The sequence below is a fragment of the Microcebus murinus genome, chromosome 28 (genome assembly GCF_040939455.1).
Source record: "Microcebus murinus isolate Inina chromosome 28, M.murinus_Inina_mat1.0, whole genome shotgun sequence".
In the NCBI taxonomy this organism is placed as follows: Eukaryota; Metazoa; Chordata; class Mammalia; order Primates; family Cheirogaleidae; genus Microcebus; species Microcebus murinus.
Genome location: NC_134131.1, coordinates 6,646,206 through 6,663,355, shown reverse-complemented (window position 1 = coordinate 6,663,355; position 17,150 = coordinate 6,646,206). Strand labels below are relative to the sequence as shown.

General features: G+C 35.5%; 1 protein-coding gene across 2 annotated transcripts in view; it reads left to right on the top strand.

Moving 5' to 3' along the window:
• Positions 1-17,150, top strand: part of CNTN3 (contactin 3) — a 304,606-nt gene that overhangs the window by 108,351 nt on the left and 179,105 nt on the right. For both annotated transcript variants that reach the window (XM_075998483.1, XM_075998482.1), the window contains exon 4: positions 3,619-3,794. In XM_075998483.1, the coding sequence (XP_075854598.1) occupies positions 3,619-3,794 (176 nt within the window). The remainder of the gene's footprint in view (positions 1-3,618; positions 3,795-17,150) is intronic.

Here is a 17,150-nt window from a genome sequence, read left to right as displayed (position 1 = left end):
ATTTTGGTTCTTTAGTCAAAACGTTAGGATGATAGCTTTTAGATCTTAGACACCTAATGAAATAAAGCATTTCCCCACATACTTCATGGTCTTTTAAATCTTTCCCAGCTATTAAATAAGCAAGAAGTGCTTCTCTATATTTTATTTATCTTTACAATTTTCATATAGCCACTGTACCTTGATTATTCATCAGCTAAAGACAGAAACACAATTTTCGAATGAAGCCATCCGACATGCTTAGTCAGGCCATAAACGTTCTGACTCCCGAGCTAAAAATGCTTTTTCTTTTTCCCTCTACAAAATGCACTTCTTAGGTAACAAACACACAAGCTCCTTTTGTCACGAGAGTCTTCCCATTCAAAAGAGTTTGAAATTAACCGCATGGTTCCTGATTTGAGTTTAGAAGAGTTTTTTTTTTTTTTTTCTCACTGCAAGCATTCACTCACTTAGTAACCGGCAAACCATTTGCAGCTTGAAAATGAAACCTGCCCAGCACTTGTGATTTACTGTCAGATTTATTCTTTAAAGGTCAAGGCCAGTATATGTCTCATCCTACTTTCCCTGACATCTCAGGGCTGATACCAAGGCAGACAAGCCACATGTGGAAGTCGCAGTCTGTTCCACGTAAAAGGAGATGATCAATGAGATGAAATATAACCAACATGTGCTTGATGATGGGAATGGACTAAAAAGCAAACAGGACGGATGGGTTTGCATGCTTGGAGCTTGGATGGAGCCTGCACCTACAGCAACAGTGGTGTCTACCCATTTGTAGAATGCCTCCCTCATGGAAACACTGATGTGAGGGCTTTGAGTACACTGTCTACACAAAACTCCATAGAACAAGCTATGGAAAAGATGGAATTCTCCTCATTTTACATGTTAGAAGCTTATGTTCATGGGGAGTTAAGTGATGTGCCCACAGTCATGCAGCGGGTGGGGGCTGAGTCCATTGAGCCAGTCCAGTGAAAAGCCAATGAGCCCTTGGTCCTGAATCCCATGTCTTTTCATGATGCTGTTATTTGAAAGGTGAGAGCCTGGGGGTGGTGGTGAGGCTGGGGCAGAAGCTAGAAAACTAGAAAAAAAAAAAAAATCTCTGCAAAAATTTGAGCTACCTGAAGGCCAGGGATAATTGTACCACAACTTCAGAACCTAGAAAATTGCATTATGTATGGACACTCAGTAATTTTTTTCTCACTGACTGATTGAGAGGGAGGGTGGGTGGGAGGAAGGAAAAAAGAGGGAAGGAAGGAATAAAAGGAAAGAAGGGAAAAAAGAGCTTTCTAATCAGAGCTGTTAAATATGAAATAAGCTAAATTGAGAGGGAGGAGTTCATTTCTGCTCGTGTCCACCACAGGCAGTCCATGGTTGCTTGTCGGGGGTGGTATAGATCAGTTCTTCTCAAGCTTGACTGTGCATGGTGAATACTTGGGAAATTCATTAAGAGGTAGATTCTTGTGCCGTAGATGTGGGGCAGGGCACAAGATCCTGCATTTCCAGCAAATTCTCAGATGATGATGTCACTGCTGGTGTGAAGAGTGTTCAGACTGAATGTGGATGGATGATTTTTCTTTATTTCATTTCCTTTTCTGGGTTTCTGTAGTTCTAGGACTTGGGGAGCAGTAAGATGAAGGGGGGCCCATAAGTGCTCACAGTTCCACTTCAAAACTCTAAGGGCAGAGTTAAAGTCAAAGTAAAAGGAAGCGAGCTAAAATGTTCATGCAAATATGGATTTGCCTTGGGGGATCATAAAAGAGCTACTCTTACAAGCAAAGCAAACAAAACCCAATGGCAGAAGTCCCCCATAAATGAAAAAGGTTACGGCTCCTTCTACTTCTTTCTAATTTTGTTCTTTTAAGTTACAAAGACTTGGGCTCTTTAGTTTTTTCTCTTAATTTTGTTTTAATCTTTTGTTAGAATTGCAGCTTTAGATCTGGCATGTTTGTATGTGAATTCAAAAAGAAAAATCAAGAAAGCCTTGATTTTAAAAAGGAGCAAATGATGAAATATTTCTTTAAGCAGTGGGGATGAAACTTACAAGCTTACTCATTTCTTGTACCCCCTGGTCATTAGAATTGTATTATGCATTATTTCAGATATGGAAAATAATACAGACATACAATAAAGTATAATGATGAAAGTCCATATACCATTACTTAAAGAAATAAAACAACAAAACAATAAAAAATCCAATTTGCCACTTGTTTACCCTAAACACATCTCACTTTCTCTCTTTGAGAGCTATAAAAAGTACCTTAATGTTGAGGTTTATAATTTTCATGTATTTTTAAAACACATGAGAATAATTCCTAATATCACTTTCAGTCTTTTAAAACTTTATATAAATGGCATTTTAATTTGCTTCCTTATTCACCATTGTTTGTGAGAGTTTTTCATGTTTATAAAGTTCACCCATGTTCACAGCTGTATAATATTCCATCTAATTTCATGTACTTCAATTTGAAATGATGTCCACGTTTTATCTCTTTATATGCTTTTGCAGCATATAGTATGTGAAAATTACATATTTTGTGTCTTAATACAATAATTTTTCAATGACCCATGTGATCATTGAAGAACTCTGAGCTATCATTTAAATGGGTGCTACTTCTGATCCAGCTAATTAATAGTTTTTGAGACAGGTGATAACTCACACACCTGGCTTATTGAAATCCCCGTCTATACAGTGAGCTTTAGGTTACCCATTTTTTTTTCAATTTTATTACAAAGAGAAATTGAGATGAATGTTGTTATAATAATATGGAAATTTATAGAATTGATGGCAGTACAATTTTACTATAGGAATTGGGTCATCCTTACTTTATACAATGGATGTATTCTTGAGATTGTGGGATAGGAACGAACTTATAAAGGTAAAATCTACTTTGATGCGTCAAGTATACTTCCAGTTTAAAAACCTTCAGTGTTTCAGTTTAGAAACTCTTGTTTAAAAACCAGCTTCTTTCTTTCTTCTTTTTTTATTTTGGCTTCCCATTAAGTATGGCTCTGGGGTTTTGGTGCCTTTGCGTTTTCAGACCCCCTTGGTGGTGTTTATTGTCTTTTACCGCAGTGTACCATTTTGTAAAGAGCACTGTGATGGTTTAGAAAAGTGGAGGATGCCTTGGGGACAGGTATTTACCCAGACAAATTGAAATGGATAGTTGAGCACTTATCCAATTAATTTATTAAATGTGCTCAGTCAATCCGGATAAATCAAAGAAATGTGCTCTTTTCTTCTTTCACTGCCAGCATGAGATTGGCCTGAAGTATTAGAGATAATTACTACAACTTTCTACTTTATCTTTGCCTGTTCAGACCTAGCCTAATTTTTCCCCTAGTGAACAGATGAAACTATTCTCATCTCTTCAGAAAACTTTAAAAAAAAATCTTTAACTTCTAGATGCTACTCTGTTGTACTTTCTGCTATACTTTAACCTTTTGTTTCTGATAAATACTTGGGCATATTTGTTCTTCGGTTATGTAACACTTGAATAATGTATGTGTCATCTTTTATTTATAAGTGGGATAATGTTTAAAGTAGATTTTATAATACAGTCTTCTTTTATAAAGCTAAATATACTAAGAAGGGGAAAAAAAAACTTGATATTTGTTTTACAGATGGCAGCTGAATGGAAGTGATATTGATATGAGTATGGAACATCGTTATAAGTTGAATGGAGGCAATCTTGTGGTTATTAGCCCTAACAGAAACAGGGATACAGGAAGTTACCAATGTTTTGCAACAAATTCACTTGGAACAATTGTCAGCAGAGAAGCTAAACTCCAGTTTGCGTGTAAGTTTGTGTTTGCATATCTAGAAAAGCCAACAGTTAACACATTAACTGCCATGTGAGTTGTATTTAACTCATGTTAGTTTTGAGCCTGGGGCCTCCTGAAGCATATGTAACTCACATGTCTCTTCAACTTGGGAGCAGTGAGAACTATTTTTCAAATTGCACAGAAAACAATTAAAAAAACCCCCACATTTTTCATTACATTAGAAAGGATCCTTTTGCTTTCAAAATTTTTATTCTATTTTTCTAATAAAACACCGTGGCCTGAAGGAAAACATTTTTTTTTTCTAGTGTGGCAGTCAATGTGTTAAAAATATATAACTTAATGTGTGTGCTCATTTTGGATTTCAGAAACAATACATGGGTTTTATTAATTCAATAAATAAAATTGTTGAGAAGACAATTCAATATGATTTCTTTTGGCCTCAGTAGACTGTTCAAATCAGAGTTTAAAATGTGCATGTGTGTGTGTGTGTGTGTGTGTGTTCTATTTTAATATTATATAAGGATTCTGTTTAGGGAACGAGAAAGAATCCAGTTAAGGATACTTTTATTGAGCACCTACTCTGTTCTTTCTACTGTGCTAGAACTGAAAAGGATATGAAATAATTGTCAGAAATAGTCTTTGCTCTTGAAGAACATTTAAATTAGAGAATTCCATCTGCCAAACCTGAAAATATTAAGGAATGAAGACATAAGGAAAGGAAGAAAATAGTACATACAGGGTAATATTGGTGGCCACTTTTAGGGTTTTGTCTCAGATGACCTCACAAATGACCTGCAGCCCTGGGCCCTGCAGCTGACCTCTGGAAGCCATATTTGTACCCTGTTGATTGGACCTGGGTGAGCACATGGCCCAACCTAAAAACGTCACATTCTTTCTCCAGGGAGTTTGGAACTGGCACCAGAGACCCAATTTAGTTTTCATCTTCTCCTGTTTTCTACTTTTTGGTTCTTTTTTTTTGCTAATCTCTTTCTTTGTTTAGTTGTGTGTTTTGTATATAATGAATGTCACAATTACCTTGATCTAAGACTTCTGTTAGTTCCTTACCCCTCAGTAATTCTGAAATTGGAATGTGTTCATGTACTGAGCTAGTATTCTTTCTGCTTCCCCCATAAGCCATTATTAAATTGATGTGTCATTTAATACATGGAGTATTCTTTCACTCTTTGTTTTTATAATGACAAGGATTAGCTTTGCTCTTGCCATTATATTCTGTGTGTTCTGTTTTTTGCATTGCTTTGCCTCTTTCCTTTGTTTTCTCTTTTCTGTTCTTTTCTTTTTTTTTTTTTTTTCCTGTAGGTAAAGTATTTTTTTAACCTGTATCTTCCCTGGATATAGTGAAAGCTATATGTGATGTTTATATTTGTTACCTTTAAGTTTACTAAAGTACTTTGTGTATATTTCTCTAATAGCCAGAATTTTATGTTTAAATTACTTCTCTCAGTTTCTCTCCATTTTGAACAAACAGTTTAGTTCCTTTTTCCCCTTACTGTATACTTTTGCAATCCTGGTATGATTTCCATGATTATTGATTTAAATTGTTATATCATTTTAATATACATATTATATATACTTTTATCATGCACTATGTATAAGCGAACATGTGTGTGTATTTATAAACACATATATAGTATTCTCTTTATGAATAATTATATGTGTGCATATAGTTTTTAACCAAAATCTTGCCAGAATCTATGATGTATCTATGTTTTACCTGGCTTTAGTACACACCTTCTGGGGATTAGGCAAAGGCAATATATATAACCTAAACATTTGTACTCCTGTAATGTGCTGAAATAAAAAAAAAAATGTGGCAGCAATGTTATCAAAGCTAATCACTTTTCAAGATAAAGAATCATTCTTGACTTCAAATGTCTTATCTTGTTAAATATTGGATACTAAATTTAAATTTTATAAAAGAACTTCTTGGACCAAACCTGTCTGCATCAGATAGAACAAGTCAAGGCTAGGTGTAGCCTTCAGATTCTATCTGATCTCTCACTTAGATGTCATGAGCAGGTATACTATGAAATTAAAAGGATTACATTGTATTATGAATGATTCTACCACCCTCTCTTAAGAAGATATATAAGAAAGCATCCACTGAGCCCAGAATTTTTTTTCCTTTTCTCTCCAATTTTTGCTGTTCTGTACATTTTGTAATCTTTTCATGTAAAGTGGGAATTGACCCATCTTATCCCTAAAAAGGGTTTCCCTCCCCTCACAGAATGGATAGCACATTGTTCATATTTCTTAGACTGTAATAATGAAAAACACTGTGAGAATTGGAACAGGAAGTTTGAAGAAAGATTAAAGACAATGCAGAAAATTTTAAGGACAAACCCCAGAGTGGCTGACTATATCTGAAAATAAAAATTACCAAAGGATAGTTAGCTAAAATTGTTGTGTTATAATTAGTAGAAGCCCAGATCTCTGTCAGTTATAGGCAGTGCTATTTCTCATAACTAAATGGTGTGGCTAAAAATGCAGATTTCATTTTTGAACATAAATGACTTTGATGACGTTCAGAGCTGCTTTGCTCAAAAGGCTACAACTCAGTATACCATTCATATTGCATGAATTTCAAAAGCCAAAAACAAATTTAGAAGGGGAGATGGGGAGGAGGATAAGGGTAGAGACCTATTTAAGAGGTTCAATGAGCAATATTCAGGTGATGGGCATAGTTATAGCCCTGCCTAAAGCATTATAAAGCTATCCATGTAACAAAAACATTTGTACTTCCTTAATATTTTGAAATAAAAAATAATTTAAAAAATAAAAACAAAACTTTTTAGTCAAACATAATGATTTTCAACCCAGTCACATTTTAAACCAAGTTTCTGTAGAAGTCAACATTTTTTTTTAGTAACCTCTCTGCCTATATATTTTATGTTTTTTTCATATAAATGAAATATATTTGTTATTTGGCTTTTGAATGATGAAAATGTTTTAGTTTGTATGATAACTGCAGGTATCTTAGGACAGTCGTGGTATCATGCTATTATTTCAGGCTGTATGTTATGGGAAAATAATTGATTGAAAAGATTCCATTGACAGGTATCTTAATCTATACTTCTACTAGATTGGATGTGTTTTCCCACCTATTCTCATGCCTTTCAGGTACATACAGATGAATGATTGGAATGGACTAGGCAGAGCATGTTCAACTTAATCATGTTTCACAATCTGTTTTCTCAGAAAATCATGGTGGTATGCATTTCCATCCCAGGATACTCTCTGTGTTGGAATACTGGAGAGTGGAGCATTGTCTGGATTGGTGGGTTAGAGTTGGATTTAGAATCTTCACCATTGAGGTCTTTATTACATGGCTATCGAATTTCATAATTCAATAAGTCATAGTAGTATATATACCAAACATAAGAAAAGCATTTTCACTGTGGCGTTATAGTGGGAAGAATGAGCAACCAAAAGAGATTACAGAGACTCCAAGGCTAGCATTCATTCATTTATTCAGTGAGAGTGTGTTGAGTATTTTTTGTGTATCAGATACTTCAGAAAGGCTGGGCATCTCAGAACTTATGGGCTAATGGAGAATAGCATGTCATCAGATTAATACACACATCTATACAAACTGTGACAGATGTTATAAAGGAAAACACTAGCTTGTTCTTCTCCCATAATCTATCTTTGGTAACTACAGTTCTAAAATTCAATCTTCATTCTTCAGCCTTAAAGATAAAAAGTGAGGTGAGAAAGAGCTTAGAATGATCTAGACTTGAATCAAGTTCATTTCAGTGTCACCAGTGAAGGGGAGAATGGCATGAGATGAGCTTGTAGAAGTGGTCACAGGTTAGATCAAGTTCACTTAAGCCATTTTATTCCAAGAACTTTTGAGGCCAATATACAGGTGATACATTTTTATTCATAAAGGTAACTCTGGCTGCTCTTTGGCCATTGGACTAGAGGTGATAAGGAATGAAAAGGAGACCAAGAGGAAACTAGGTAATGATTATCTTTGTTTATACAGTTGATGACTGTTAGGGGGGAAATTGGATTTAGAAATCTTTTTTGTGTGTGTGTGTGACAGAGTCTTTTTATCTAGGCTAGAGTGAGTGCCATGGCATCAGCCTAGCTCACAGCAACCTCAAACTCCTGGGCTCAAGCAATCCTTCTGCCTCAGCCTCCCGAGTAGCTGGGACTACAGGCATGCACCACCACGCCCAGCTAATTTTTTCTATATATATTAGTTGGCCAATTAATTTCCTTCTATTTATAGTAGAGACGGGGTCTCACTCTTGCTCAGGCTGGTTTCAAACTCCTGACCTCGAGCAATCCGCCCGCCTCGGCCTCCCAGAGTGCTAGGATTACAGGCGTGAGCCACCACCCCGGCATGGATTTAGAAATCTCGAGATAAAAAATGATAGAACTTGGTAATGGATTGGATGTGTGGACTCTATGGAATATTTTTCTCCTAGAATTGGGTGGATGGTAGCGCCATTCACCAAGATAGACGACATTAGAAGACCAGGATATTAGGCAGGAGCGGTGGGGGGGCGACTGGTTTATGAAGATCATGTGTTTGTTGTCAAGCACATTGATGTGATGACATGATCTACAAGTAACCTGACAAGTCTCTCTTCTACCTGGATGATTAATCAGTCACTATCACGCATGTTTGTGTAGGACATGCCCTGCCCACCCATGGCTTCTTTCTTTAGTGAGATCTCCAGGCCTAAGTCTGACTGTGGTGTCATAGGGGAAGGGATGACTTTCTAACTGTCCTGCTCAGAGGAGGCAGCTGTTTATAATTCGCACACAGGCACTGCACATTCTAACAATGATCCTGCAGTTAGCTGGAGATTGGTAAGCTGGAACAGGGGAAGACAGGTTCAGAATACATTTTTTATAACAACTCTTGAGATGTAATTCACAGACCATATAATTCCCCATGTAGAGGGCACAATTCAAAGGTTTCTAGTGTATTTAGAGTTGTGCCGCCATCATCAGAATTAATTTTAGAACATTGTCATCATTCCTCCAAAGAAACTCAGGGCCATTTAACCTAAGTCCCTCACTCTGGCCCCAGAAACCCATTAGTCTGCTTTCTGTCTCTATGGATTCGCCTATTCTGGACAATTCATATACATGGGATCATGTAATTTGTGGGTTTTTATAATTGGCTTCTTTCACTTAACATGATGTTTTTGAGATTCGTCTATGTTGTAGCATGTATCAGTACTTTACATCACATGTGCTATTTATCCATTCATTCATTAGTTGATGGTCATTAGGGTTGTTTTTACCTTTTGACTATTATAAATAATGCTGTTAACATTGTTTACAAGTATTTATGTGACATTTTTTTTATTTCTGTTGGTTATATACCTAAGAGTGAAATTGCTAGTTTATATGATAACTCATATATAATGTTTTGAGGAACTGCCAGACTGTTTTCCAGAGTCACTGTATTCCTACCAATGTGTTGGAAGGTTCCAACTTTTCCACATTATTGCCAACATTTGCTATTATTTGTCTTTTGGTGAAGTGCTATCATATTGTGGTTTTGATTTGCATCTCCCTGATGACTAATGATGTGAGCATGTTTTCATGTGCTTATTGGTTATTTGTACATCCGCTTTGGAGAAATGTCTATTCAGAGAGTTTGCCCATTTTTAATTGGGTTATTTTCTTTTTATTATTGAATTGCAAGAATTCTTTTTGTATTTTGGGTACAAGTCCCTTGTCAGATGCATGCAAATGTTTCCTACCATTCTGTGGGTCAGATGAGTTTTGAGTCACCTCTCTAAATCTCTGCAGTCAGCTATTAGGAGCCTTTTGTAATTAGTAGACTGACAAGGTGTATCTTCACTTTGAGAGTCATCTAGCAGGGTTAAAATGAATACTAATCTCATCAATGTCTTAGAGTGGAAGGAACCAAAGATTAGAAATTGAAGACTTTGGTTCTAGGTTTCTCTGGGCCTCCATGTCTTTATTTGTAAAGAAGGATCAGGCACATTATCTAAAATACTCTTCTATTTTACTGTTCTGTGCTTCAAAGATTAGAAGTTACACTGAACAGAATGGAGCTAATTTAAATGGTTTCTAGGTTTTGAAATAAATGAAACCTTGAGATGGAATATTATATTTTCTTGTTTTTTTATGAAGAATTTGCCAAATATCACAGTACAACAATGCCCTTTAGAATCCTATTGCCTTTTTCCCTTTCAGGCAGTCCTTGTTGAAACTAACAACTAAATGACAGGCTTGAAAACTCTATTTCTGTAAGACGATGTAATTCAGTTTGGAAAGTAATGTTTAAACTCCTCCAAAATCTGTCATCTGAAGGAGACTCATCCGTCATGTGTCTATAGATGTTGATCATTAGAAGTGGCACTTGTTTGCTATAACCACAGGGTTGTTACTTTAGAGAGTCTAGAAACCTCCTTATTCTCCTGTTGAACTACAGTAGCATTCATGGAAATCCAGTTGAGGGTTCAGTGTTTTTGTGTTTTTTTAATTTCTTTTTTGCTTTGTTCTTAGCTGTGGTTTTGTTTTATCTAAATGGTTTTAGGCCGGGCGCGGTGGCTCACGCCTGTAATCCTAGCACTCTGGGAGGCCAAGGCGGGCGGATTGCTCAAGGTCAGGAGTTCAAAACCAGCCTGAGCGAGACCCCGTTACTACCATAAAAATAGAAAGAAATTAATTGGCCAACTAATATATATAATATAAAAATCAGCCGGGCATGGCGGCGCGTGCCTGTAGTCCCAGCTACTCGGGAGGCTGAGGCAGGAGGATCGCTTGAGCCCAGGAGTTTGAGGTTGCTGTGAGCTAGGCTGACGCCACGGCACTCACTCTAGCCTAGGCAAGAAAGCGAGACTCTGTCTCAAAAAACAAAAAAATAAATAAATAAATAAATAAATGGTTTTAGCTGATACCATCCATAACAATTTAATCAGTTAATGCTATGAATTCAAATAAGGTATTTACCTCAGGAACATTGGTATTAGAATGGGGCCATCTCTGTCAATATTGCCAGCTACTGGATATGAAATTCAGCAAGTTAGACTTGAAATAAATGAAACCTTGAGATGGAATATTATATTTTCTTATTTTTTATGAAGAGTTTGCCAAATATCACAGTACAACAATGCCCTTTAGAATCCTAATCATAATATTAATCATAATAAGGCTGCGGTCTAAGCACCTGAAAGATTTCTGATCATATAATGACATGTACATTTCATTTTTTATTCCACTACATAAAATAAATTTGGATCTTCTTTGATTTGTGCCCTTGGCTGACATCCTTACCTTTTCTGTTAGTTATCAGTCATAGCAAACTTCTAGACTCAAGATTCTGCTTGAGATAGCAGTAGCATTTCATTTTAACTTCCTAAAAATATTGTTTTTGAATGTAAAATATGTTGGATGTATCATTGCAGGGATCAAAGGAAACATGTTACTTAGCTTTTTATGAAGCTAACTCTGATTCCTTTCAAATTGAGTGCAATTATATAAAACCTAAGTCCTATGAAATTCCAGTTTTATTGGAGTCCAGTATCCCAGGGACTTGGACATTTCCTGAGGCTGACATCATCATTAGCCCATTTGGCCCTTTGATTAACTGGCATTATTCCATGTGGGTTTTCTTCTGTTCCAGTATAATGTCATTACAATAGGAGTAGATTGAGTGCTTCTCAGGATAGATCAGTTTTATTTCTCGAATCAGAAAAATTCTTGCTTAGAAATCATGTGCCTGATGTTTTGTTTTACTTTTCTCTTTGGTCACTGTGGGAGTGTTCCTTTATTGCTGTTCTGTTGGGATTTTTTTTTTTTTTATCACTTCTTAAGAACTCTAAAAGCAATTTCTTGTCCATGGCAGAACTGTTATGGCTTGTCTGTGAAAGAAAGTTGTGCATGGCAAAGGTAGCAGCTGCTTGGGTGGTATATATTATATAAAGTTAAAACCAAATAGCTTGTGAAAAAGCTAGAATTGAATCCAACCCTTTAATTTCAAATAAAGCACTATTATATGTATGTGGTGTTTTATAGTGTGTTGTGTACCATAATTTTTAGGCTGTTGTGTTCTCCCGCTGTAGCATGCTAAAAATATTCTGTAATTTCTTCTTCCATGTGAGCATATATTTAATTGAGTCCTGGCTTAATGCTCATCCATTATACTGCTGTGATTCTATTTTGCAAATGTTGGAAAATGTCTTCAGAATCATACCTGATACCCTGTAATTTTCAGAATAATGATCTCTTTTGGATGAGTTTTTTTTTTCTTTCTCTCCCTCTGCCATATTTTTGTTAGATTTGAAACTATAGATTTAAAAATCAAAATAGCTTTGGTAAGAGTATAATATGTCACACCACCTCTTTTCATAATTCTGCATTTGGTAAGTTATCTCTTATTTGTTAGTCAATCTGCGGATGATTTAATTTGCAAAAGACATCCAATATCAATTGTTTTTTCTTTCGTGAATATTTTGCCCTAATTCTTCTGTGATAAAGGAAAGAGTATGTTACTCCAGAGCATAGTACGTCTTTTTTAAAATAAATTCTGTTTGCTATAAATTATACTTCAGAACTTTAATGTCAAAAATCCCAAAAGATAACATTTTAGAAAATGGAATATTTCATCACTTTGGTTATTTAATTTGGTAGAGTTATTAATAAAAATCTCCTACAGTGAACACTAATCAGTTTTTCTTCTTTATTTGTACAGACTATGATTAAAAATGCTATCTGTCACTTTCCCACTAATTTTTTATTTCTTTTTACTCAAGAACACTAATATATAATGATTCACAGTCAATATATATACTCATTTCTTTTGCATGTCCTTTTTATTCCTTATATCTTGATTATAACTTCTTGATCAAGTTCAAATTTTTCTTATGGTAACTGCCTCCTCAAATTATTAAATTTGTTTTAATGCATTCACTGAGCATCTTTTCTAAAACTCTACATTTAGCTCCCGGTTTTCCAGTAGGCAACTTATTAATAAAATTGTCTCATTCAACTTATGATCTTTAGATAAATTTTTCTTCATGACAACTCATCTAGGCTTGAAGCTTTCATTAAAATAGGCATTAATGATAAGACATATAATTATGTGTAGTCCAGTTTTTCCCTACCATCAAACATTAAACAATTATGTCTCCCGATGCAGGGTAGTAGTTTCAGCATAACATTTTGGGAATTGATCTAAATTTCATTATCATATTTTTCTTCCTTTCTTGACTGTGAACATCTTTGCTATTGATATTTTATTCATGCTTTTTTCTAACACCGCATCTCAGTGGTGTCAGCAGTTCAAAATCCTCTTGTCTCCATTAGGCCCTGAGTCCCTGTGCAAATAATTCATTGTCCAGTAAGACTAATATTACTCTGCTTACCATAATTTATCTTCCCCCTTCATCTCTTCCTTCCACCCAACTTTCCTCTGCTTCTGTTCACTTTCCCTCTCACCAGACTCACTTATTTTCTCCATATTTCTCTCCTTCTGGAAGCATCTCTTTGTGTCTGCTCAGACTTCACTTGTTTTAGTTTGGACTCTTTTGGTGACACGTGAGAGAAACTCAAAACAGAACTGGCTTAGCTTTAAAGGGAATCTTTGGCTTCTGTGGCTGATAATTCCCAGGTATATTGGCTACAGTCCTGGCTGGATCTAGGGTTTCAAATGATGCTTTTGGACCTTGGTGTCTTTCCATCTCTGCTTTCTTCTCTGATGGCCTCCCCCTAGGGTAGCCTCTGTCTACCGCATGCAGAATGTTAGCCTGCATCCCATGCTTAGCTGTCTCGGGAGACAGGAACTTGCTTCTCTTTCAGGGTTCAGACATGAATCCTAAGTGTAAACCTTGCCCACTGGAATGGGAAACCTGCCCGTCCCTGGACAAGCCTGCAGAACAGAGAAGTGGAATAGAACAACTGGTTTGGTCGACCCTTACTTGGTCCTCATGCACTGGTGAAGAGGGGGAAGTGTTCTGAGAGTAAAGTAAAGGTGCTAGTATAAGGAAGAGGGATTCCACAACGGCAAACACATATATTCCACCATAACTTTTTTTTTTCTTGACAAAGATTTGTATTTATTTACTTATTTTTGCACACAAAGATGGCTTCTGGACAGATACAGGAAGAAATATAATGCCTTTCGAAACAACCGCCATTTAACAGTGCTTTCTAGATTCTTCCTTTTAGAGCACCAGCAGGGAAAAATCACTTCAGTGCTGGTTGGTTAATTGAAGGCTGTAGTCCAGTTGTTTTCGTTTTTTTTTTTTTTTTTTTTTTCTGTTTTAACTTTTTACTCTCAAAAGATTTTTGGTTTTGTATTTTTTTTTTCTTTAAATCGTGTACAAATCCCTACACCTCTTAACTGACTTTTGAGTGTTCACCATGATGGTAAAGACATTTTAGTTTCTTCGTTTCTCCCACATGCACAATTCTTAGTACTCTGTGTTGGATCATTTAATATTATTTGTATCTCTAGAATGGAATGCCATGCCTGGGGGAAAACGATTTCGGAAGCTAGCTAACAGTTATTGAGGGTCTCCCGTGGGCAGTCACTTTTCTAAGTTAAGATCCAGTTCATTTTGATAGGAAACTGACATTGTGAAAAGGTTTCTTAGGGAATGTTTATTTACAAATTTCTATAGATTCAAATGTAATAGAAACAGTAAAACCAGGTACTTTTGACTGGAAACCACCATTACTTTTCCCTGTGGGTATTGTTTTCAGATTCAATGATATGCAATATAAATACTATATACTATTTTTTTTTTGAGTAATCACTTTTTGTGTACTGTTTTCTGGTATAGTTGCTCTTCATTAAATGTTTTGTATTCATTGCCTTTGGACTGGACTATACCTTGGGCTTTGGCAGCTGGATTTTAATCTTTGAGCATATCCTTCTACTGTCATTCTTTCATTTAAATCCATCTGTCCATCTCATGCCTGAGCATTACTGTTCTACATTCCCGCTCTTTTATCTGTACATGCCATCTCATATTTTAGAAAAGAAGAAATCAGAAAACGTTAGTTCCATAACCAAGTATTTTTAGGCACCAATAGATAATACATTCACTTGAGAATTGTAACGGTTGCTTGATAAAAGCAGATTTTATGATTTTATATGTATTTTTAAAGATATAGTAATGGTAAATTATGTTTGTTGAACAATTATTATGGACAGAACACAGTACTGATAAAGCCCTTTGCATTGTGATCTTTCTCCATAACAACTCTATGAGGTTACTTACACACCTTATAAGAGGTGAGCCATCTTCCAAAGTCTAGTATTTTTCATTCTAAAGTTCATGCTTTAATTACTGCATAGACATTTTTTCACCCTAGGGAAACAGAACTATGGAAAGCATTCAAGGCTCAGCTAAATTTACTAGGCAACTGACATTGTCAATGGGTTTAGGGAATTTCTGTTTACAAATTTCAACTGCATTAAATATAATAGAAACAGTAAAATCAGGTACATAGACTCTTGGCTAGAAACCACTGTTTTTCTTTTCCCTGTGGATTTTGTTTTGAAATTCAACAGTTGTGTAATATGAATTGATTTAAAGCTGCTGGTGGGCCAGATAGAAGACTATTTAGAAAACACTGTCATTTCCTTAGAGAGCAAGTGAAGGGTTTGAATAAGACATGCTGGTTCTCCAGGAGATGTTGGGCTAGGGACAAAAGAACAATAACAGAAGACATGTTTTTCAGGTTTCCTTAAATGATTGACCAGGAAACCAGGCAGAACAAGTGTTAAACTGCAAACTTGTAAAGTTTCTAGGATAGTCTTGTCCCTGCTGTGAGAGATGTCTGCATGAGGTGCAAACTCATTTGACATCTTGTGTAGGAAATCTAGAATCCAGAAAACCGATTAGTTCCTCCTAGTGGCATTTAGGAAGCCAGTTGGCATCATAATGAGAGAAAGAACCATGGATTCTAACAGCAGGAGGGCAAGGGAAGGTGTACTTTACTTTTTCTGCCAGCTGCCAGGATTTCTGTTACTTACATAGCCAGCTTTTCATCTTCCACTTTTACTTACTAACAGAAACTCATGCCTATTCCTATAGAAGTTCTCTATTAGCCACTTGCAGATATTCATAGATAATCAGCTCTATGGAAGAGACCAAAAGGACTCGTCACATAGTCATGATGGGAACATGTGGGACTCATTTTTGTCTGGCCTTGGTATCGGGTATGGTTGTGCTTCACCTGTGAAATTAAAAAGAAAAACATTTTTTTTTTTTTTTACTTTTTAAATTTCTTCGTCCTTCTAATTTGTTGTTGTGTATTAATTTGTCTATCCTGAGCCATGCCAAATTCTTTCTTAAACAAGGCAAGGTGTTAAAAATTTAATGGATTTTATATTCTACCAGACTTGTTTATAAATTCCAAATGGAAAATGATTTTTGTTTTTAATACTGAATGCACATGTGACACACATAAGTAGTCAAAATAAACATTTTTTTCCACTGGCTTGTTTTTTAAAAAAAGGTAGTAGAAATGGCTCTATAGCGTCTCCTCCCTCCTGTACTACAAATAACATTTTAAATTTTAATATTGTGGGTTTTTTTTTCCAAGGGGCGTCTTGTTTAACATGGTTGGGGTCAATGATAATTCTGTTATTTCCATTTTACTGATGAGAATACTGAGTCTCAAAGAGTTGAGGTAATTTGCCTTAAGCACAAGTTGATGATGAAGTAGGTCAAGTTTCAGCCACTGACTTGTAAATCAAAGGCTGTTAACCCCTAGGCATATCTGACCTCTAAAATTTTCTCTTAATGTAAATTTATTTTCTGAAAACTGTTACTCTTTTGGAGTAAATTAAACTTTTAAAAAACAACCAAAACACTTTAATTAATGTACCTTTTACACTAAATAATGATTTCCTTTTGTTCCACCAAAGTCAATTGTATTATCTTGTTTATCAAAGGATTCTACAAAATATCAGGTTTTAATAATATGAAAATAAAATAGACCATTAATGGGAATATGAATTTTGTTTTATCATACAACTTTATGAAATATAACATTTTAATAATATTAAAGTAAATTCTACCACTAACTGGTTGGAGCATATTTGTGCAAGAAGTTTTATAGCCTTTGTGGTTATTGGCCTTTGGAATTACTTTATTTGCTTTATTTTGATAGTATATAGAGTGAACATAACAAACTTAATGGTAAATAGATTTTGTTTTTCCTCTGAGTGTAATCTTAGTAATTTGCTCTTTCAACATTAAAGGAACATTTCAAACCCTCAGGTAGGTGAAATGAACACCACATTTTCATCTGCCAAAAAAAGTTATAAGCTAAGTCATAACAAGAAAAAAATCACAAAGTTGTTTTGTTTTGTTTTGTTTTTTACATTGAAAATGTGAATT